The 24,711-nt window shown below is 36.7% G+C and overlaps 1 protein-coding gene and 1 long non-coding RNA gene across 2 annotated transcripts in view; both read left to right on the forward strand.

Annotated features, from left to right (window-relative positions):
• The window catches only part of LOC134803991 (uncharacterized), a 274,246-nt gene that overhangs the window by 74,944 nt on the left and 174,591 nt on the right, over positions 1-24,711 (forward strand). The window contains exon 2 of the long non-coding RNA XR_010146061.1: positions 7,977-7,992. This is a non-coding gene — a long non-coding RNA (uncharacterized LOC134803991). The remainder of the gene's footprint in view (positions 1-7,976; positions 7,993-24,711) is intronic.
• LOC134803955 (sodium/potassium/calcium exchanger 3) lies at positions 10,751-24,396 on the forward strand. The gene is made up of 10 exons (XM_063776793.1): positions 10,751-10,974; positions 18,007-18,195; positions 19,781-19,968; positions 20,699-20,885; positions 21,071-21,133; positions 21,585-21,883; positions 22,102-22,264; positions 22,864-22,965; positions 23,303-23,424; positions 23,612-24,396. Exons 1-10 carry the CDS (start codon positions 10,956-10,958, stop codon positions 23,837-23,839), a joined length of 1,560 nt encoding a protein of 519 aa, XP_063632863.1. The 5' UTR covers positions 10,751-10,955; the 3' UTR covers positions 23,840-24,396.

A 24,711-nucleotide genomic window follows, 5' to 3' on the forward strand; every position in this document is an offset into this window, starting at 1 on the left:
CGCAGTGGGGCCCCGGCTGCCGTCGGTTAAGGTCGAAGGGAGAGGAACCGACGGGCTATATCTCTATTTTTTTTTTATATTTACTTTGATTTATTATACGCAATAGAAGAACACATGTATGACAGGTGTAAAAACAGGGGGTGTGTATACGATCCCATAAAAAGGCTTATCTTGTTTTGCTGACCATAATTTGATTACTTAAGTGTGTTTCACTCAATGCAGTTCATATATTTCATTGCTGCACAAAAATATCATGTAAACCAGTGTGTTATTTATTAATTGCATATTGATTGAGTCATGATTGATGCCCGTTTCATTGACCAAATACTAATATTGCGTTTGATTAAATGTTACCCATAAAATAATCTCATTAATCCAGTGCGATTGTCATTTTTAATTGATGGTGTCAAGGATGAACTTAAATCCTATTTAAAAGACACGCTGTAAGTGTAATTATCCATTACATGAAAAATTCCATTCAAAACATTGAAGCTTATCTGTAGATTAAACTCTTGAAGTGGGCAAGTAACTTTCCGCTGATTGAAAAGTTTACTCATATTAACTACATAGTTACTTATAGTTACACATTACACGATGCCCATTCAATGTTTATATTATAATTACAAAAAATAGCAGTCGCTTTATGGAAATACTGGTCAGAAGCCTTTTTATGTTCTTACTAATTTTGTATTTCTTAAACGATCTCATAGACATCGGAGTTTTCATCCCACGCTAAGATTATAGTGAGCTATGGAGTGGATATTGACATTAAAATTAAAGTCGTACTCATCCTCATACTCATTCTGTAATTTCACCCTAAAATGCCTTTATAAACATCCTAAGCATTCGCTCTTAAGCATTTAAATTATAAATAAAACGTAATTATTTTATTATACTCTTTGCTTTCATATTTCTTGTTGCATTGTAACTTAATCGCCTAGTTAAACATACTGTATTGATATTATATTGTTGCGATATATCTGATTGTGAGCTGCGTTTCATAGAGTTAGACCAAGAAAAGTCTGCAGCGAATTTGATAGCCCACGCAGTGCAAGTGTTATTTATACGTCATAATTTCATAGAAGTTTGACGTTTAAAATGACACTTGCACTACGTGGGCTATCAAAATCGCTGCAGACTTTTCTTGGTCTATTTCTAAGAGATAATTAAGGTAAACGTACTAGTGCTCGACATTCTAATGCCCATAGATGACACCTTGCTGTCACCTCTATTGACAATGACTTAAGTTTCAAGATGACATGTACTAGAACCGTGTCGAGCTCCAGTACGTTTAACTTATGGAGTTATTAAAATTACTATTTATATAAGACGAGCTTTTCAAATGACAGATCACATTACACAAAATCATTGCAGGGCAAAATATGTTAAAATTACTGAATGAGTATGACCTTAGTTTTAACGTTAACATCGACTCCATAGGTAACTAGCTCATTATAATCTTACCGTGCGATGAAAACTCCGATGCCTATGCCAAACGTATTTAATTTGTTAAATTAGTGGCCACTTGCACTATTCACTAACCCGGGGTTATCTGGTTAACCCTTTACCAGGCTAAGGGATATATATTTCCCACATAAGGCACTTCAAATATGTGTTCTATTTTCGATGAGTAAAGGTGGGATCCGACGGTTCATTTTCTAGTTTCATTATTCATCTTTCTCTCAAAGTGACACGTCTGAAGACAAAATGAACCAAAAATGAAAAATGAATTCATTAGTGAAAGAATCCAACAATGTTGGATATTTTCATTCGGCATCTTTCACTCGCACTCCGAATGAACAAAAAATGAACAGTGTGAACACAGAAATGAACGTTCATTCGGATTTTGCATATTTTTCTCGAATGCTGTGGGTATACTACCTACTGTCTAGCTAGACAAAGACAACGTAAAAGCAATAAATTGGTGTTCAAGTGGAACGAACAAAGTAGGATATGTAGTAAAAAAGGCACTACGAATTATTGTGGGATCTAAACACATACCAGTCACTCATCGCAATATGTTTATAGACCACAAAATATTTACAATTACGGCATTGTATTTATATCGAATATGCGTTTATATGTATGTCAATCAAAATAATTATAGAAAGGCTGAAGAAACCCATCATTTTAATCTCAGAAACAAATCAAAAATTGTTCAAATTAAATCTAACTTTATCCATTTTAATAACAGCCTTAACAATATCGGAATTAAAATTTTTAATAAATTAAGTACCGACATAAAACAATGTAGTGACCTAAGAACATTTGACATAAAGGTAAGAGATTATTTCATAAATAGACCATTCTACACAATTGACGAATATTTTGCCAACGCACTTGATTAAAATTATTTTAGGAACTGTATTTGTAACTTCGTAGACTTTTTTATTTATTTTTACATCATAACTTGACATTTATACAACATCCGACATTATTTTATACATTTATATTTTTAGCTAGATTTAAGATATTATGACTGTAATAGTTGTAATTATTATATAGTTTGGACTGTAATTTGTAAGTTTTATGTGTGTATGTGTAACTTTAAATTTATTTTATATCGATTTTAATTTTAATGTATTTTCAATGTTTTTCTAATTTTGTGCCAATTAAATTATAAACATAATTGAAATTGTAATGGATAATAATTAATGTAAATATTGTAAATAATTGTATATACCTACTTTGTACCTATAAAACTGTATTTGCATGTACATGTACTTAACGCAAATAAATAAAATACAAAATACAAATACAAATAGTATTTCTAGGTACTCTGTATAAATATCCCAGAGTTACAAAACAATCGCCAGTAGCAAGATATCGCAGTACAATTTGGAGTTTTATTCGGCTAGGTATACTGTCTCTCATTAAAGTGTTTTCTTTCGCTATTAACGGACCTATTACTAATAATAGAAGTTCTACAAAATTACTTTAAGTCATCCGCAAATGATTGCAATACGATTTCGGATCTTCATCGGCTAGTTCTCTCAGCAATGTATTCGAGGCTCCAAATAAATTTCTTCTTGCGATCCAAGGTCGCAGCCACTACTGACGACGCTTTCTTTGCATCTTGTTTGTTAAAATATTTATTAAATGATCACAAATTAAACTTATACCAAGACGCACAACTTCATTCGAAGCCATAGTGAAAGAAAAGAAAAAATTAATAATCTTTCCAGCAGCCGTGTGAACGTGAAATGAAAGGAAAATGATTTTTTTTTCTTTTATGTCCATCAGGACAGGCTAAAGCTCTAAGCCATACTGCCTAGTCATAAGTAGATTTTTTGTCTTTTCAGTAAGTTCAATCCGGTAAACGTCTTCAGTAAATACTATTCATATTAAGTCAATTCCGATATGAATGTCTTCAGTAGTCTTCATTTCGAAATACTTTAAGTAAAAGCGTCTCTTCCAGTTATTTGGTCATATGCATTAAACATCCATTCTCATTCTGTTTCATTAAAATCTTGTTCGATAGTTGAGTTTTGAGGATCTTGTAAGGCGATAGCTGGACGTTACAAGGGCCTGCGTGAGCTACCCAGCGTTGACGCCAGAATGGTGGTTAAACGCGTTTCATGATCAATTTTTCGTTATCTACACACTTCCACATTAATTTATTGCATAATACGCTATCAATATTACACTTTCAACAACAATAATGAGCAAAAACAAAGAAATGATTCACGAAGCGATACAACCGAATAACTCCCGAAAGGAAAATGAAACATTCATCCGAGTGAACCGTCTGATCCCACCTTTAGACTGACATTCGATTGTCATTTTTGTAATGTCAGCCTGGTAAAGGGTTAAACCTAGAGTAACCATGGTTACCAGTACAATTAGACACTGGGTTAACGGTTTAACCGGTTAACCCCGGGTTAGTGGTATGGTACCTATGGCACAAGTGGCGCTAAGTTAAAACGTCCAAAGGGTGGGCTGCATTTTTGTGATAGTTTGTATTTGTGCGGTTGCGGGCATTTCGCTATCTACTCGTAGCATACTACGTCATAGTAGGGGAGACCAAGGAGAGTGGACACAAATTATACTTTTTCGGTCATAACTCTGTTGTATATTTAGAAGCTACATAGATTTACGAAGTCTGTATCTGATAGCAAATTTCATAACCATTTACCACACAAAATAGAAACACCATATTGTACTTGGAACTATTTAAAAACATTTGTTTTCTGCATCAATTCTGATCTGTTTCAACTCTCCTAATACCAAGGTAACATGAAACAGGTACTGAGGTAAGTTGACACATATCTACCTAACAATAAATAGTAAACTAGTGTCAGTAAAACATTTTCACCGGTAACCGCCAGTTTTAAGTATATTACAATTTTATAACACTTTAAACTCTCGCGTTTTGTACACATATTTAATTACACAAACGGGTCTACCGCGATATAATTTCATTGTTTTTACCTTTAATTCCGACGTTTCAGCTGAGTTGCACCAGCTGTGGTCACGGAAAGACTGACGTCCCAACAAATGTCAACGGAGATATTAATAAAACACCACTAAACTACCCGAAATTAGTTTATAAAAATGTTCGGGGTAGACAAAGAAATTGCAGCTACCCGTTAAAGTTTAATGTTTATTGTCCACGGCACGACACGCAACACTCACAGTATCCGTACCAAAGAATATAATACTCACTAGGAGAAGAACGGTAACTCCATACAAAAAAATGTCCCCAACCGTTTATACGTTTATACTAGTGGCGCCGTCTTTGTGTACCAATGGAACTAAAGTTGACAACCGGTTTAGCCTGGCGGGTATTGGTAGGTAGTAATTCTGTTGATAAACATATTTGTTATCTTCATATCACGAAATATATGCAAGATGCAAATATTACCCCTTGTTTGTGGTATTATCAATTGATTTAAATAAAAGGCATGTTTATGTTTATAACATTATATATATTATTTATTAAAAAATATTTTACATATAAAAATATACACTGAAAACTGGCAACTGGCAACTTAATAAAAAAATAGACATTAATAAAGCGCATTCACAAAGTTTTCAGTACCTTTTATACAAATAACATTAGGCATGCCTACCTATTACACTTTACACACAGATACACTACACTTTACATACGGCATTTTACACAGATTTCCAACTTGTATTCATACATTTCTTCACGGTTAATTAATACGCTTTCCAGATGCGTTATGACTCGGTTCCTTCTGAACCCACTAAAGTTGTAAATTTCACTCTGGCTGCTTCAACAGCCGTTGCTCCGCATTTAGCACATTTTCTATGTGCATTGCTGTAATCCATGTAGGTACAGACTTACAGTCTTAAGTGGTACGTAGCGGTACACGTTGTATGTATTATTTAAAGAGTTAATAAATAAAATTTTCGTTATGAACTTTAACCACAGCAGTTGGACAGAGTCATTGACAAATATATTTTTTATTATGGTGGGTAGACGTACCTACCCTCCATATATTTTATGAACATTGATAAAGACAGTTGGAAGCAAATATTCATTATAAAACTTAATCGCATGTAATTAAGTTTTAAGCGTTTTAAGTCCCGTTTTATGATTAATATTGTATAAAATTCGTGATAATTTAAATCAGAGTTGGGAGCAATGTTGCTGTAGAAAAATGTTTTCATTTTTATTACTCGCAACTTTTTCCCGGAGGCCAACGCACACATAGAAGATTAAGGCGCACACATGCGCAATTATTTGGGGACATAACTTTCTTAGGAAGTGAACAGGCCTTGATCCGTACACTGGTCCGAAGATATATCCGCTGGTTTCAACATTTGAATCACTGGTCCCCAAGTAGACGATAATTTGTACCCGTCCTCACGATTGGAATTTTTAGGGTGTTTTTTAATTTCAATCGCCTCTCTCACGATCCGCGGATAATAGTGTCGCTCGTTGGAGAGGACTTTGGGTTTATGTAGCTCAATCCAGTGATTCGTTCCTGTTGTCAGCAAGTGCTCAGCTATTGCGGATTTGTTTACATGGCGATTTTTAACAGCTGCTATGTGTTCCTTCACCCTCTCTTGAACGCTGCGCTTAGTTTGGCCAATGTACGCACTTCCACAACGGGTAGCTTTAACGGGTAGCTGCAATTTCTTTGTCTACCCCGAACATTTTTATAAACTAATTTCGGGTAGTTTAGTGGTGTTTTATTAATATCTCCGTTGACATTTGTTGGGACGTCAGTCTTTCCGTGACCACAGCTGGTGCAACTCAGCTGAAACGTCGGAATTAAAGGTAAAAACAATGAAATTATATTACAATTTTAGTTTTCAATCTCGTATTTTAGTTACAGTTAGGCCTCATTACCACGGGCGCTTTTACAACGCGCGTTAAAAAAGCGCTCGTGTGAATGAGGGCTTATAATTTTAAAAAGAAAAATATGCTACATTAATCAATATTTTTGTTTAGTAAAGTGACTGAAGCATTATGAAATACACGTATAGCTTTCAATTGGTAACTAAAGCGCTAAAATAAAATTGAAAAATAGTTTTGTCTCTAATAATAAATAAGGCGCACCTTATTCATATCCACTCGGCGCTTACTCGGCGACCACCGCAGTGGCGGCCGAGTGGATATGACGTCCGACTTTCAATCCGGAGGTCGCGGGTTCAAATCCTGGCTCGTACCAATGAGTTTTTCGGAACTTATGTACGAAATATCATTTGATATTTACCACTTGCTTTTCGGTGAAGGAAAACATCGTGTGGAAACGTGCATACATCCGCGAAGAAATTCAAAGGTGTATGTGAAGTTCCCAATCCGCATTGGGCCAGCAAGCCCTCTTGCGAGTGAGAGGAGGCCTGTGCCCAGCAGTGGGACGTATATAGGCTGAATTATTATTTATTTATTATTATAACTAGTAGTTCGCCCCGAAAACTGATAACTCGCAGTTTGGCAAAAATTATATAGAGCGATTTTGTTGCACCTACTTACTCGTATAGTGACTAAGTAGGTGCAACAAAATACTCGACATAAAATAATAGAAAATAATTTTTAAGAAAAATAAACCGGCTTCTAAGGAGGTAAAACCACCCACTTTTCTAGTAGGTAGCATTTCGTTTCTGTAAGGGTCGCAGTTTTAGCCTAACGAACCTACTTCTGTGATAGCAGTCAGTTCTGTGAGGATTGCAGTTCGAACCTAACCAAACCCACTTTTCTAGTAGCATTTCGTTTCTGTAAGGCTCGCAGTTCTAACCTAACCTAACCCACTTTTGTTCGGTTTTGTGAGGTTCGCAGTTCAAACCTAACCTAACCTAACCTACTTAACGGCGCGTGCGGTTTCGTAAGATTCGTATTCGTATTCGTCTTTGGGTCACGAATTTACATATGTGTACCAAAATTAACTTAATTGGTTCAGTACTTTTGGAGAAAATGGGCTGTGACAGACGGACAGACAAACAAACGCACGAGTGATCCTATAAGGGTTCCGTTTTTCCTTTTGAGGTACGGAACCCTAAAATACACAATCGAATTGATAACCTCCTCCTTTTGAGATTTGGAAGTCGGTTAATAAATGAGCATAGCTGGGCATTAACTCGTTAATCCGTTAATAAACGAAGTTAAGTTTTCGAGTAACGGATTAACTTTTAAGTTAACTTTAAAAACCTGTAACGGACTTGTTAACTTCCGTTAACTTTTCTTGAGTCCGTTAATCGTTAATACCTAAGTACCTACTCACACCAAGGCCGCGCGCTGCCTCAAATATAACACTAGTATACCTTCGAGTGCTGCTGTGGAACGCCTGTTTTCGGTGGGAAAAGATATTTTATCTCCAATACGGGCGTCGCTATCAGACGACAATTTTAATATGTTCATGTTCATGAAGGGGAACATGCATTTATGGCAGATGCTAGCGAATGATATTTTTATTGGCTATGCTATTATTAATTAGTAATGATTACCACGTTAATTAGTAGATAAGTCTTTAATAAAAATCAAAATTTATGATTACTTCTCCTAGTTTTATTTCTTATTGTGTATATTTACGATTTCGAGTTAACGATTAACTTTAACTTCCGTTAAAACTTTTGAAAAGTAACGTTTTAACGTTTAACGAAGTTAACTTTTTATTTAACGGATTAACGATTAACGAAGTTAACTTTTTGATTAACGGTGCCCAGCTCTGTAAATGAGGGCGCCACTTTCTACGTAACTGTCACATTTTTGACGTAAAATGCTTACACATGGCAACAATTTTGTATGGACATTTTTGAATTCCGTTTTTATTTAATTTCTACTATTTTATGTCGCACTATAGGCGGCATTTTATCAAAAATCGCGTGGATTTATTGCAAGGTCTGTGGAGCCCTTAACTGTTAGATTTAAGTCACCATACAGATTAAAATAAACTGTATCTGTGGTAAGCCGAAATATTTCCTGTCAAATGTCAAATATAAGATGGTCAAGTAGATCTTGTCAGTAGAAAAAGGCGGCAAATTTGAAAAATGTAGGCGCGAAGGGATATCGTTTCATAGAAAATTTGAATTTCGCGCCTTTTTCTACTGACAAGATTTGATTGACCATCTTTTTATACCTACCTACCTACCTATTATGTTTATTTTTATCTTGCTAATTATTTTAAAATGATAAATTTAAATACGATATTATAAAAGTGTAAGCCGAGCACATTCATTTGATACCAAACTCGACCATACTTTCTTGCAAATAAAATGACCAGAATAGCAAGCCCCCTCACAAACAGCTTTTTGGCCTTCTAAGCTCTTCTAGCTCAATAACCTCTTGATCGAGCCTGCTCATAATTTAATGACTAAAATATAATGCCCTCGACTACATGTTTACCCAATTTCATTTAAATTAGAACAAATTTACTTTAGTTATTGAGTATCAAACTATCTTCTGACAGTTCAGCTTAAAAACATCGAAATGCCGGACGTGCCGCTAGCCAGCCGCGTGTTCAAAGTTGAATGTAAGAACTTCGTTTGCTTCGCTCGCTCGTTCGATTAATAAGGTACCTGCGCCGAAGAAGGCCTATAGTTTTTTTCTTATGTTTAATATGATTTTTTCGATTTTGTATATAGTACGAGTGGACGCAAGTAAAAAAAAAACCATTCTCACTTATAAAAGTATGAAATTTTGAAAGTAGGCAAACTTAAGAACCACTCCTTCTTAGGCACAGGTAGGCACCATATTGGCTGGTCACAAAACAGAGGGTATTAAAAAAACAGTTTTCGGTTTTTCTAGAACAGCAACCCGGAAAAATTTTCTTGATTTATTTATGGAACCGAGAGTTAAATACCAGATAGAAAATCATGTAAATCCATTTAAATCAGAATTTTCATTACTACTTGCAAAACTAAAAGAAAAAAAGTACTTGGAAACAGACAGTAGGTACTAGGTACATGCACCTACAGGATCAAATCCAAATGATTGATATTAAATATTTATCATTCAAAATCGTCACTTAAATGAAATAAAAGTCAATTCAACTAAGTATCCAATATGAGGAAACAACTCAAAATATGCAACAAATTACTTTGCTACTCTTGTAGATAAAATGCAACTTTCGGATCAGTTTTTGAAGAATAAAGGATGACTCACGCTAGACCGGGCTGTGTCCGGACCGGAGCTTCCGGCGCTTAATTTTCTATGACATGACAGGCGATCACGTGATGCTTTCCATAGAGAACGAAGCGCCGGAAGCTCCGGCTCGGACACGGTCCGGTCTAACGTGAGTCTTCCTTAAGAAGGGCGCTTTCGAGCTGGTGTCTAAAGTTATGTCAAGGGTTGTGTTATGTAAGTTTTGCATGGTAAGGTAAACGTACCTACTGCTGCTCGACGCGGTCCCAGTACATGTCATCTTGAAACTTTAGTCATTGTCAATAGAGGTGACAGCAAGGTGTCATCTATTGGGCATTAGCATGTCGAGCACTAACGTTTACCTTATCTTCTCAATGTCACTAACTCAGGTTGATAAGTATTTTTCACCACACCAGCTGGTAAAAGCTCTCTTGATACTTCAAAACCTGATGAGAAAGTTGCATTTTATCCACAAGAGTGCAAAGTAACTAGATGCAAATTTTGAGTTGCGTCCTCATTTTGGCTGGTGCAATTGACATTTAAGTGATGATTTTGGATGTTAAATATTTAACAGCGTTCATTTGCCTTGAATATGTAATGAATGTTTCACAGTTAGTATTTTCATCGCGTTGATGCGGTTAATAAATTTGTGTTTCACTCGATGGCAAAGTTTGTTTAACCCTCGTGCCTTGAAAACCTCGCAACGCTCAAGATTCCACTTTCGAATCTTTCAATTTTAGGATATTTTGCTTGCTCGGGTATTAATATTAGCACGAGAGGTTGAACAACAAATAACTATTCCTGCGTGCGAAATCGTACCTGTGCTCATATGTCTTAAGTGAGTTTAATCATTATACCTACTTAAAGGTGCGTGTCGGCATGGCACAAGACATGATCCGACAACAAAGAAAAAGGGCCGATCAAATTGACATTTGACCTACTGGATTATTGGTATCACTGCTCCGGCGGACTTAATTGTGTTAAATTAGCTCGAGTTTCCTGATTGGTTTAGATTTTATAATAAAGAGCACTGACATTTCTTGACGCGATATAAATATACAATAATTATAAATACATACGTGTTTCATTGACGATACTGTAATGTTAATGAGAGTAATGTAAATATGTAGTGTGAAGAGCGGATAGGAGCGTGGTGTAAGCGTGGCTGCGGACACAGCCGTGCGTCCAGCTCACGCTCGCGCAGGGAGTCACTCCCGGACTGCGCCCGAACGCCGGCCGACGTACGTGTATTGTATGGAAATAAATAATTGGCCCCCGTATTCTTCTTTTGACGAGCTCTCCGGCGGCGGGACCATTATGTCCGTTCGAACGTGAGCGCCGGCATTCGGACGCTAGTGGCGACGCCCTCGGTCGCCTGCGCCGCGCTCCACACCACGTCAACATGAATACCTCCGATCGAGGTACGACTCTTATCTTATCATCGAGGGGTGACTTCGACGGCGATGGCATCTTGTGTAGCTAGCACCGGCCGGTCATATGTTCTACTTCACATACAAGGTTATATATATGGAAGGAGGTCGGAAGTGCGTCCAATTCCTCGTGAATAGCTAGGGCACTTACTACAGAAGAGTGAATTACTTAAATGAAGCTGGAGAAGCATATATCACCTGCTGTCCGAGTGGCGGCTATTGAAAGTGTATATAGTGGTTCGTGCGTGACTCCTGCCGGCCCCTTTTGACGGCAATCGCCGTCGCCTTTTGCGGCTGGTATGTAGGGGATTCGAGGGTACTGCTACACTTTTGATGATCGTAAGTACAAAAGACTATAAGGCCACGCTATGTCGGACTAGGTTGAAGTTCCTTAAAAATATATGAAAACGCTGATCAACCTATCTCATGCGACCTATTTGTTTACATTTTCCAATACGAAGTTGATGAATTGAAGTAAACATTGTAATTACGAGAAGATAATTGATAATAACAGAGATGTGCAATAGACCTATTTGCAATTTGATCTGGTAGTATCTACCTAAGGGTGGGGCAACTACGATCGTATGCGGCCATGCGGGCTGGCCTTTTTGTAAACGAATTAGTGCTGACAATCGCGTGGCAGCCAAATCAACACATTACCGTAGATCTACCGGCGCACCTTTTTTTAACAGCGAACTTGCTTTATTTATTATTGTGATGACAAAGAGGAGCGCCCAAAAAATAAGCGTTAACATCGCAGCATTGGTAAACACTGAACAGAAGCATTGCTTGTATTGGGAGCATCCATCATCTTAACTGTATAAAGTTGATTATGATTAGATTACTTGTTTCCTACTTTGGAGCAATTCTTGTTTTTCCAATCTCTGACACGCGAGCAGACCGCAGCCTGGCGTCCTGCTCCAGCTCCTAATTGCCCAGCCGGGGACCGCCGCTATTTCTAGACCTGGTCCGCTTCGTCTTGTTATCGATGATAACTGACTTCTCCAATTATACCTCTGGCAGTCATTAATATCTACTTCCAATTGTGGCTCTTGGGCCCGACCGTGACCCAATTTGTACTTACTCAACTTTTTAAGATTTAGGTTTTAAAATCAAAATTTCTTATAGGCTATGTTAAATAGGTCGTATTCATTATTAATTACCTATATTATATGTTTTCAATAAAAAAATATACAGAAATCTTCACTGTTTGGATTGGAAATATGTAACGGGAGACAGTTTTTTTTCAAAGAAAACAATTAAGGATTTCGCGGCATGGGGAGCGAGATATATGTGTACGGACGACCGGTCTGGCCTAGTGGGTAGTGACCCTGCCTGTGAAGCCGATGGTCCTGGGTTCGAATCCCAGTAAGGGCATTTATTTGTATGATGATACAGATATTTGTTCCTGAGTCATGGTTGTTTTCTATGTATTTAAGTATTTATATATTATATATATCGTTGTTTGAGTACACACAACACAAGCTTTCTTGAGCTTACCGTGGGGCTTAGTCAATTTGTGTAAAAATGTCCTATAATATTTATTTATTTATTATTTATTTATTATATGTTTGTTAACTTTAACTCCGTCGTGTCTGAGGTGGCAAATGTCTCAGTAAGGTAAATGTATTTGGCGCGATTAGGCCGACGCTCCTAAAGTCAGAAGGGGAGCCTCATCCGGTCGGTACTCGCGCAAATTGTCAATTGGCCATCGTCGCCTCAGGGCTGTCAGCGCGCAAAGCTGAGCTCCGCTGTCCTCACGTGACCTGCTCAAGATTTAGAAAGATCAAACTTCAAAACCCAGAATATGCATGCCAGTAGCACCGTTAAAGACCACGGGGATCACGCACTAGTTGAATACAAAAACGATTTCACAAACTTACCCAGACCAAAATTGCACTGAAAATACCTACTAGTATACTTTAATGATCAGTCGTCCAGGGGGGCGATTTTTGAATTTCGAGCGCTCGATTTCGTGTACTTCGTTCAATAATATCTCCACTACTAGGCATTTAAATTCTACTAATAGAATTGATAACGAGTGGTCAATACCAATTGATTCCAAATTTCTATCGCTCGTATTTCAAAAATTAACATTTCACCGTTTTCCACCGATTTTCGAGTGACGAAATCGAGCAATCGAAATTCAAACATCGTCCCCCAGTTCTTATACACAACAGTATAGTTTGTTTTACAACTAGGTACTTTACAACAAATTAAGACAGTTCACTAGTCACGGTTTGGCACTAACGTCCGGCACATTAGTGTCTTCCAATGGCATTCACCGAGGTGAAGTTTCAATTTAAAATTACAAGGTTCTAAGGATGCTGACTCGATTGAGCGTTAGTTATTCACCGTAGAGTGTAAGCAATAGAAAGAGCATCCAATCGAATTATGCCTTACACGGTCTTAATGCCAACTTCCGCTAGTTTCTTGGGTCATCAATTTATTTTTGTTCTTGGTAGGAGCCTAGCCACCTTCTACAGTTGAACATGTAAGTACCGCACGGGACTATTTATTTTATGTTTGGTTCAAAAGTAATTACAGGAATAATACAAATATCATAACATGCTCCTAATTTGAATGCTTACGTGTAAATGGCACTCTAAGGCTCCGGACAGTCCGGACATTAATTCTGGTTGTCAAAAGTCAAAGTTTGACAATTCAGTTATAATAAGTATGCACCACAAAACATACACCGTGCTGTACAGCGCCATTTTCTTCAGCTGTCAAATTCGGGGGCACGTTTTTCCCTTATTCTTTACACATCTTATACAATCAAAGAATCTTTGTAAATACCTAAACAGAAGGAGAAACATTCGGTTTGAAAATATTTAATATCTTAATTTGACATTGACTTGATCTAGCTTGCCTGCGCTTGGAACAAAATGCATTGCGAGTATTTGATGTCAATTCAATATGTTATACAATATATCAACATTTTCCCTACATGATTTAGAACTTTATATCAAAGTGATAGTGTTCAATTTTGCATATACTCTTATGTCATACGAAGAGTTAAAGTTCGAATACAAAATTGGGTGCATTGTAGTAGGTGCCATATGTTGGCTCCGTATGGAATTTTCCTTACTAGGTAGTTTTGGTTTGAAGGGTTCCGTAGCCAAAAATTCGAAAAGGAAACCCTTAAATAGTTTCTTTATTCTACCATTTAGCTGTATATCTCAGCTCGAGCTTTATTCAAAATCATCATCATCATCATCATCATCATCATAACTTAAGAGCTTTGCTCTTGTCGGTGGAGTAATCGCCAATCATTTCTTTCTTGTGCCAGTCTTTTAATTTCCTCATACGACGCATTATTTTTTATTTGGCTGAGATAAGTAATTCTAGGTCTCCCTTCTTCTCTTGTCTTTTCAATCCTGCCTTCCAGGATGTTCAGGAAAAAGTGATCATGGCGTATAAGGTGTCCTAACATCATGCCTCTCCTATTTCTTATTGCATTTAACAAGCATCGCTTTTCTCCTATCATACTAAGGACCTCTTCATTTGTCTTCCTTTCAGTCCAACTAATCCTCTCCATCCTCCGCCAACACCACATTTCGAAAGCCTCCAACCTCTTCAAAATCATGTACAATGTAAATGTATGAATGAGAACCGATTTCTATGTCATAATGTCATGTATATTACCTACAGAATAACACACACATAAGAAGTAGGTAGCACTTCAATTCGGTAAAGTTGAAAACGAAAATAAATACATATAAAATATAATATAAGGGTGCCTTGCGCTTTCATCTTAAGACATGCCAATTGAAAAGATTATTCCTTCAGCCAAACCAAGCTCAATTCTCTGCATTACATTGATTAATGATCTTTGTGAACTTAAAACTTAAAAGTTACTTTTATTTTAAGGTGATTTGTTTCTAAAAGTGTTAATTGTAATAGTTATTTGTTTTACAAGGGGGCAAAGTTGTTGTTTAACCTCTCGTGTTAATATTGATAACCGAACAAGCGAAAGATTCCAAGAGAGTGGTTCGAAAAGTGCAATCTTGAGCGTTGCGAGGGTTTTCAAGGCACGAGGCTAAACAAATTTTACCCCCGAGAGGAACACAAAATTTTTCACCACACCAACGTAATGAAAATACTAACTGTAAAATATCAAACAAAATCAAACCAAATCCATTTGAAATGAATGTTAGTAAACATATTTATCATTCATAACCATCATTCGAAAGTCAACCATAATGAAACTATTCAACATTTGGATTTGATTATTTTGCCACACATGTGGATAAAATGCAACTTTCTCATCAGTTTTTGAATAAGCCTTTACCAGCTGGTGTGGTGAAAAATATTGTTCACAGTATTCCATTAAAATACCTAATTCTGAATAGGTAGGTACTACTTATTATAGACTTTGTTATTAGTTTCGTTGTAGATAAAGATGACAAATTATTTATTGCTAGAGATCGTAGCATAATACCAAGTCCTTATAAATACACATTATGTTGTTAATTACACAATTATACGATATAATGTCAAACACTACTCTTCTATTGCCAATTTGCCATAACTTGCACAATGCACATTATCAATAAATCCTCGATACGTTCTAAAGAGTCAACACGCTGTGGTTGCGTTTATCGTAGCTAGGTGTTAAAGTTCCTATGACTGCCTTCCGACTTTAACATTAAATCAGGTCCTTGTGTGAGTATATATATATATCTACTCGTATTATTCTTAAATTGTCACTAAAGTTAGGGAAGTATAACTTGATAGTCATTGAGATACACGGATTTTGAGGCTGACCGTACATACCTACCGCCAACTACAACCTACATTGACTGTGTTAAATGAGATAACAGGTATATCATCGTGGAAATAAGGACTCGCACGAAGACGTGCGCAAATACAAGCTAGAATCCTAAAATCAGTTAATTCAGTTAAGCAGGACAGTGCAGTGGTAATTTGAGACAATTTGTCCACGATTGGCTCGTTTGCTCTTCGCTGGAGTCGGTTCTTAACAGCAGGAAGTGTTATTGATGGTAAACTCTGCTATGAGCATGAGCAACATGAATTGGCTGTACACATGCTACTGTTCATTGTATCTTTAAGACTGTCAGTCTGTTAAAGAGCGTCTCCACAGCAGATCCCAATGTCAATCACATTACCTATAAGTATTTGCTGCCTAATTAATTAAACATCTATACACAAATTTACCACTGACATTTTATTTCCACAAGGTGTATGTCATGGAAGGTCATGTCGACGAGCGACCAAAAGATGGCGTGATTTCACCGTTTTTCGCAAAACCTAAACAATTCTATTAAGATGTGTTGAATTTGCGAAACACGTAACAAATATTATGACTAAATTACGATTTATTTCCACTGAAAATTGTTTCAATTAAACAAAATAATATAGTTAATATCAAATATGCTTAGTATTTATTAAAAAATGTTAGCAGATTTAGAATCCTAGACGGCGCAGAGCTCAGGACGGTCTTTGTAGAGGGGAAAAAATAAGAAATACATAAATTAAAACCATAATTTCGGACATTGATAGTTTACCTACTGAGAACCAACCAATATTTTCACCCACTTGTTGTTATGGGATTGTGGCATCCACAACATCTGTTTTGAATCGGGTCTAGCAGACTCTAGCAGGATACAGTAAGAAATGTGACCCCATGAGGCTTATTATTTGAAATAGTCTATGCGCCAATTGATACAAATACTAAGTGATTAATACTAAGTAAGTATTGGTTTCTGTATTTGAGAAAAATAATTTTCTTGGATCACGTACCCCGATATATACAGTATTTCGTCATAGTTTATAGATATATATGTCCGTAGGTCATTGAAATAAAAACACTAATTTCCGATGTGTACTTATGAAATAAAGTAATTTATGATTCTATTTGATAAAGTCAATCAGTTGACGATCTCGGGTCAAGTACCTCCATTCCAGTTATTAATAAGTGTGACGTTGCTTAGTCAAGAATAATACCTGCGAGTATATATAATATTTATGAAGATGTTAACTCACAGTACCTAAGTTATGTTAAATTACCGATTGGTTTATAGATGTAGTTACATTTAAGTATAGGTATATGAATCAAACGATACGGTTTTCTGATAAATACGGTAGTAACAACAATAGGTAATTAAAAAAAATATTTAAAATATAGACCGACGATATTTTATATCTGAGCATATTTTTTCCAAAAAAAATATGTTGAAAACCTGATTCTCACTAATCCTGATTTTTTTAGATAGGTATATATTCAATCATGGCGCTAAAAAATGTCCTAAAACTGAGTTATGTAAATTTTTGTTTCCAACTACGTCAAGCGCATATACCTACAAGTGAAAAAGTTTTTCACACTTTTTAACGTGACGTAATAGAACGGACATTTTGGGTAATTATTTTTTAATGGTCGGAACATTTTGGGTAATTATTCTCCAAATGCTGACGATTCTGAATAGAATGAGCTCAAGGAAGTCCAGACTTGTAAAGATTTCCATGCGATTGCCTAACTTTAAGGGGATAAAAGTACCAAGTAGAGGCACATGGCACATGGAGTTGTGGTGTGGACCTAGCCAATATTTCGTCACATGTCGTTCTATGTGTTAAGTTAGGTACCTACCTATCGCAGCTTCCCGCTTTCGATTGCTTAAGCTGAATATGCGTGAAGCTACACGCGCGGCAAAGGCTTCACACCTCTTTTGTCCTTTTATATTCGTAAAGATAAAGTTTTATGACCAATCGGTGCAAATTATATATCGTCAACTATACATACAGTAAGCTATTATTTGCACTGACTAATAACTGACCCCCCCGTATAGAAACTTGTTTGCACGAAGGGTCAGCTATCTCTGCAGCTTACTGTACATTTATGTCGTGCTGTGCAGAATTTTAAAAACAAGTATGCGTTTGACGATATGTGTAGGTACATTATGGTTTTGACGATATGTGTAGGTACATTATCTAAAGTCCATATGATGTATACCTCTAAAACCCCGATATTATCTACTCTACGTACTACTTAATGTTTTATAGACGGGTACCTCCGGGGGCGCAACTGCACGCCGCCGGCTATCGATGACTTCCCCGCCGAACTGTTCACGGAGTCGCAGCGGCAGCACGGCGCTGTCGTCATACACATCCTCATATCGCTGTACCTTTTCATCGCACTCGCGGTCGTTTGCGACAAGTTCTTCGTGCCTGCTGTCGACAGGATATGTCACGGTTAGTATCGTAGGTACCTATTATGGTTACGAGTATTCTCGTTGCAAATTTGGCTAAATTTATTCAGAATATATGAATCGAAGGGATTAAGATTGTCAATGTATGTAGCTATATTTTTTTCATTTTTTGTTTAATGTATACCTATATTAGTAGTTTTAATTTCTAAGCATGTCAAGCTTTCATCAAGAATCACTCTTTCCATTGCTAACCGACTTAAAAAAAGAAGGAGGTTATCAATTCAACCGTATTGTATTTTTATGTACAATGTAACCTCTAAACTCCGTCATTTGTGAACCGATTTTAATAATTATATTTTGTTATTCTCTTTATTCATTTCTCATCTTAAGTTAGGTTATTTATAATATGAATATAAAAGTAAAATATAAAAACACTTACAAAACAATAAAAATTAATATAAACACATTATAAAAAACCTAACCTAGGGTGCCGCCAGCAGCGGGGCAGGGCCCAAGCTACCGGTGGTCAGGGCCGCAGAGAGAGGAACCGGCGGACTATCCGCGCCGTGTCCAAGATCACCGCCTTCTGCATCTGACCCTTGATCCAACCACCTAGCGAGAGTCTCTCAAGATGTTGGTCGAGACTCTTCGCTATTAGACCGTTATTATTATACTCTACAAGTCCAGTTCTGATGTTTTCCGATCAAGACTTGAGATTGAAAGAAATCCGAGTTCAAAAAAATATAATATAATACCTATTGCCCTTTTTATATGCGCTAGCAATTGATATTTTTTAAGATACGGCTAATAATACCCTTAAAACGAACGAACCCTTAGATTTTTCGGACACATTATGAGATCACCAATGCATGATATGGAGAAGTGTTTCATCTTGGGGCGAATGAATGGTAAACGCGCTCAAGGTGGAGCTCGTAAGAGGTGGTCTGACGCCATGAAGAAGACGAGTGGCGGCAGCCTGCACCGTGCAGTCCACTTGGCTTATGACCGCAATCAATGGAGACATGTTGCATGTGGTCGCGATCCTCAGCATTGACGAAACGAGGAAGAAGAAGAAGAATAATAAATAACATATAACCCTTTTTATATTCGCCAGCTACTGATATTTTTGAAGTTGGTGTTAAGTCAAATATAGCCGGTCAAACAAGTTTGTCAGTAGAAAAAGTCGCGAAATTCAAATTTTCTATGGTACGGTAACCCTTCGCGCCTACATTTTTTAAATTGGCCGCTCTTTTCTACTGGCGGAATTGGCTTGACACTTGACAGACTATAGTTACAATACCAGTCAATAATATCAGCTTTCTTTCTTTCTTATTGAACCGCACTAGGGTCGGCGTTGGGTTGAACAGTAAGTTGATGCTTTTAAGACTTGGCTTGGCACAGACTTCAAACATTACTAATTGTTTATTCTTGATGAGGTCGGTTTTCTTTTTTCTCTCTCAAATACAACGGAGATGAAATAAAAATATTGTTACGAAATAATATTTTAACAATTGTCGTCCGCTTCGATTTTGTAATTAAGCCAAAATGGGTTATCTAACAATATATTTGTTACCTATTGAATACTGTTTTTATAATCGCGTATAAGCCTTTGCGTTGTTGTTTTTCAGCACTAAACATGAGCAACGACGTGGCGGGCGCCACGTTCATGGCGGCGGCGACGTCGGCCCCGGAGCTGTTCGTGAACGTGATCGGCACCTTCATCACGGAGGGCGACATCGGCGTCGGCACCATCGTCGGCTCCGCCGTCTTTAACATCCTCGCCGTCGCCGCTTGCTGTGGCATCGGAGCTGGAATGGTCTGATTATTCACAGCTTAACCTTTATGGTGACAGAGTCATCCGTAACTGCGCCTAAAGATGTATTCTTCGGCTAGCTTCAGTTATAAATTGCAATTTCCGTGTAAATCTGAACAGTAAAATTATACAGCACATCTAGCATAATTAATATAGTTATCTACTTATGTTGTCTCAAGTCGCATGACTCGTATTCATCGAGTAAGGAAGACTTGTTTGACATGCACGCGCTAAAGAAACCTCTCCTTCTTGACGCCGAAAGCAGAAAACTGATTTTTGCATTTATTTTAATGAACAATATTTATTATAATAGGTAGGTATATTGTTCACCACTGTAGCGAGAAATGTATCTCTCTTTAAAGTAATTTATCTAGTGCAATAAACAATACGTTTATTTACTGAGATTTCGCCCAAAAATAAAATGTTAATCATTTATTTTTATAGCCTATATTATAGTCACCTATACATATATTTTGTTTGTAAAAATGGGTAAAGCGAGAACACACTACACATATTTCGTACTTACAGAGAGTAAGGATAAATGACATAAATGGATATTTGTGTTATTTCCATAAAATATCATACGTAATTAAATGCCAAATAGTAAGAGGTAATTACAACTAATTTATATTTAACTACCTAGTTAGATTTTACTCAACGGGATCCCAGCTACTTGCTTTTTTTTCGATGTATGGAGTAACCGTATTTGAAAGGCTACATAATTGAATTGCAGGTTGTGCCTCTCGACTGGTGGCCACTGACGAGAGACTGCCTCGCGTACGGCATCACGGTCTCGATTCTCATCTGCATCATGCACGACGAATACGTTCTTTGGTACGAGGCCTTCCTCCTCGTCCTATTGTATGGAGTCTACATCTGTATTATGTATTACGACAAATCCATACAGAACTTTGCTAAAGGTGAGGCCAACAAAGTGTGAATCTGCCTTGTATTTATGATAAAGTGCTATTCAAAGTCAAGTGGGTTACATTACAAAGTTACCCTCTCGTCTACGATTAGACGATTACATTTGAAATATAAATATTGTGTTTACTAAATACATTCATCTATATTTATTTACATAGCGATAATGTTATGATTCCAGGTAGCTGGAAGTGCTTGAAGAATCTTATGAATAAAACTGACGAAAAGTCCGATAATATTATAGGTAAGGTAATTTAAAAACATTTTGTACTGTACTGTACTGTAAAGTAACATAGCCTGTAAGTCAATACCCGAGGTCAATACTTACAAAGTATATGGACTGTAATTTAATTGTCTGAAAAGAAATCATTTTGAATTTTTAAATTCTTTTTGCAACTATACTAATCTTTGAATTATTTATGGTCTTTATTTGGATGATGCAAGCTAGACGAAATATGTACTTATGTAGGTATTTCAATAATTATAATAATAAAATCAGACATCACCAATGACCATATCGGCTTTAGGTTTGCCGTAATATTATTGAAAATGTAACTATGTACATATTTGTAATTATTCTATTTAAGTGTGTTGGTGTAAGCTGTAAACTTATGTGTGTATAGGAAATAATGAAATGAAATGAAATTTTAATACCAATAGTAAGCGGATTATTTAACATACTTATTGTTTTTTAGAAATAAAAGATACCAAAACCCCAAGTTCGACCAAAATTGAATCACCGGAACACTGTCAGCACAATGGGAATGTCAAAACAATGATACCACTTTATAATAACGATAAAGAGTGTGGAAAACCACTAGAAGTTGATGAACAGAATAAAGTAATCAGCATAGAGGTTGAGAAAGCAAGTGATGATATTGCTTACGCGGATGATAGCCCGCACCATGTGCCCCCGGAGACCGCAAAATCCGTCTCTGATGAATATGAACACTCTTTATGGAAATTCCCATTTAAAAGGAGCTGGTTTACGCAGGTAATTACAAGTTAGAGTTCTGTTCAGTCAGTACTTGGAATACTTTTGTCCATAGCGCATTCGCTGCAATTATTCATAATAATTATAATGTTATTGATAAACACAGCCAAACTTAAAATACTGGCAACTTATTATTATATATTAGCATTGGCACAAAAGGCGTATGATGATTAGTTTTGTGTCGGGATGGTAAGATTAATTATTCTTTATCCTTTCAGACAACATGGTTCGTCACGTGGCCTATCCACTTGGTGTTTTTGTTCACAATTCCAGATTGTGAAAAGCCACGTTTCAAAAATTGGTTTCCTTTAACGTTCATTATGTGTATCGTTTGGATTGGATCACTGTCTTACGTAGTCGCCTGGATGATAACTATAATAGGTACGTATGTCAAACTTAATATGTGAGATAGTATAGTTCATCATCATGTATTTAGATATTTATTTACGAGCTGGGCTCTTGTCGCCGCCAGTTCGGAAAGCCTCTCTTTATTCTTTGGCAAATTAGCTTTTTACTCACAAGAGTGCAAGACTTAGCTGTTGGTGGAAATTTTGATTTGCTTCTTCATGTTTGCTGGACTTTTAACTAATGATTTTGAATTAATAAAGACCTCTTTTTATTAGCTTTAATTTGGATTCGATTTGTAAACACACAATTTGTGTTATACTCCGCAGCAATTTTTGTTTGCTTTTTCCACATACTTTGATACCTTTCAATTGCGACTTCACTTTTTATTCAATTTTGGAATATTTCGTTGTTCGCGTAAAAAAAATGCAATAAGTACCTAAACAACTTTTATCCGTTGTACCTAGAACAAAAATTGCGAAATAATATTACCATGAAAGTTCATATTCTCACCACGTCGTGAGTTGGCGTCGCTTGTATTTCTCCCACCACCAACTTTGCACGTAGCCATTATGCTAATTTAACGTAAATATGGACATAATTTAAATTAATTGACTTTTTTTATTATTATTTAGGGGATACATTAATGATACCTGATTCCGTGATGGGTATAACGTTCCTCGCTGCTGGGACCTCGGTGCCTGAGGCCGTATCGAGTGTTATTGTCGCTAAGCAAGGTAAATAATGATTTTCATTAATCAAACTTTGAAAGTTGCTCATTGTTTATCTATGTAGCGGGTAGAAAGTGATACGTTACAACCCTAGGAAGTTTTACTTTTGAAGTACGTTTTTTACTTATTTTTAATACGATAAGCATTACCTTTAAATAATTTTGGGACCGAAAGTAAAACTATATACAAACTATAAATATTTCGAATAAGTAACTCATACTTAAATCGTATACCAACGCTACCATTAATAATTAATTATACTAGTATACCTACTGTACCTATTGTAGGTAAACTATAATGATTATAGTATACCTACAATACAACTACGATTTAATTTCTGCAGGTCACGGTTCAATGGGAATCAGCAATTCGATTGGTTCTAACACCTTCGACATCCTGCTGTGCCTGGGGCTTCCGTGGCTCATCAAGGCGTCGCTCACACCTGCCGAACCTGGACTCTATCTGGTCAGAATTTAAAAATAGTTTTGCTAAGGCGAAAGTCAATTTAAAAGCGATTATTTGAATTTATTTAACTATTGTCTGTGCGAAAGTAACTATGCGTCAGCGTCAATGATAGTATTGCAAAGCGATTTCTGTGTTATTTCTTTGATTATCAGAAAATATGTATCTTAAAATTGGCTATTGTTACCAGGTGAAAATTAACTCAATGGGACTGGAGTACTCTGCCATATCATTGCTTTCAACGCTGCTGATGCTGTACTTGACGTTTTGGTTCAACAAGTTTAAGCTGGACGCGGCAGTGGGGCGCGCCTGTCTGGCCATGTACGCTATGTTTCTCGTGTTGGCCACTCTCATCGAGCTGAACGTCTTCTTCCCGGTGAACGTGCGGACCTGCAGGAGAGCGGAACTCAACTCCTAGACCAGTGTCGGCATCCGAACCGAACGATAAAGTAACAAGTGTGTTGTACTGTACTATTCTAAGTTACATATCATGCGTACCGACCGACGACGGGAGTTCTTTCGCTAAGCACTCGACAAGTCAAATCGCCGTGTGTCATCATTTTTATTGCTAAGTACCAATATTTTAATTGCCTAATAGATAGACTCATTCCATTTTTCTCCTTATGAATTGTGAATTAGGTACCTACGAATTAAAATATGCCCATGATGTATTATTATTGCTATCAGCAATTAGTATTAATTGTTGCAAGTTTCTGCATTATATTAACTAAGTAAAGAAATATCTTCAATCAGAATCTCAATCAATCGAAATAGTTCGACTAACACAACATTATCGAATCTCATAAACTTAATTCGTTCCTGATGGCGAATTAGTTTCGTGTTACTTATAATTCAGTAAGTTTAATATAATAATGCACTTTATTTAATAAACTTTGTGAAGCAAGATGTTGTAAATAATTATGCGACGTAATTATAACAGTTTTAGAGTAACTAAATATATAGTTTATCATTTTACAGCATCGTTTTATTGTCTTGTGTAACGAATACGTGGAAATTTTATTATTAACCTGGGCTGTAGTTTGGTATCGATTGAAGATTATTGAGCCATGTGACAGGTAGAGGAAGTACCTAAGTAAGTGCTACGACTAGTAGGTATTTAATGTAAGGTTCGCGTGGAAATAGCAGCGGCGCAGTTGCCTGCAGCGATACTCGTACATCGTGCCTCTTCAGTACCAGTTGCGACCCCGTCTAGTTAACTTACCCTTGTGCTAGGAGATAATTAGCTAGCATCATGGTTAGTTAACTAAATGCGGTGTTGCAATAGTCTTC

This window comes from Cydia splendana, chromosome Z, assembly GCF_910591565.1.
Source record: "Cydia splendana chromosome Z, ilCydSple1.2, whole genome shotgun sequence".
NCBI classification, from domain to species: Eukaryota; Metazoa; Arthropoda; class Insecta; order Lepidoptera; family Tortricidae; genus Cydia; species Cydia splendana.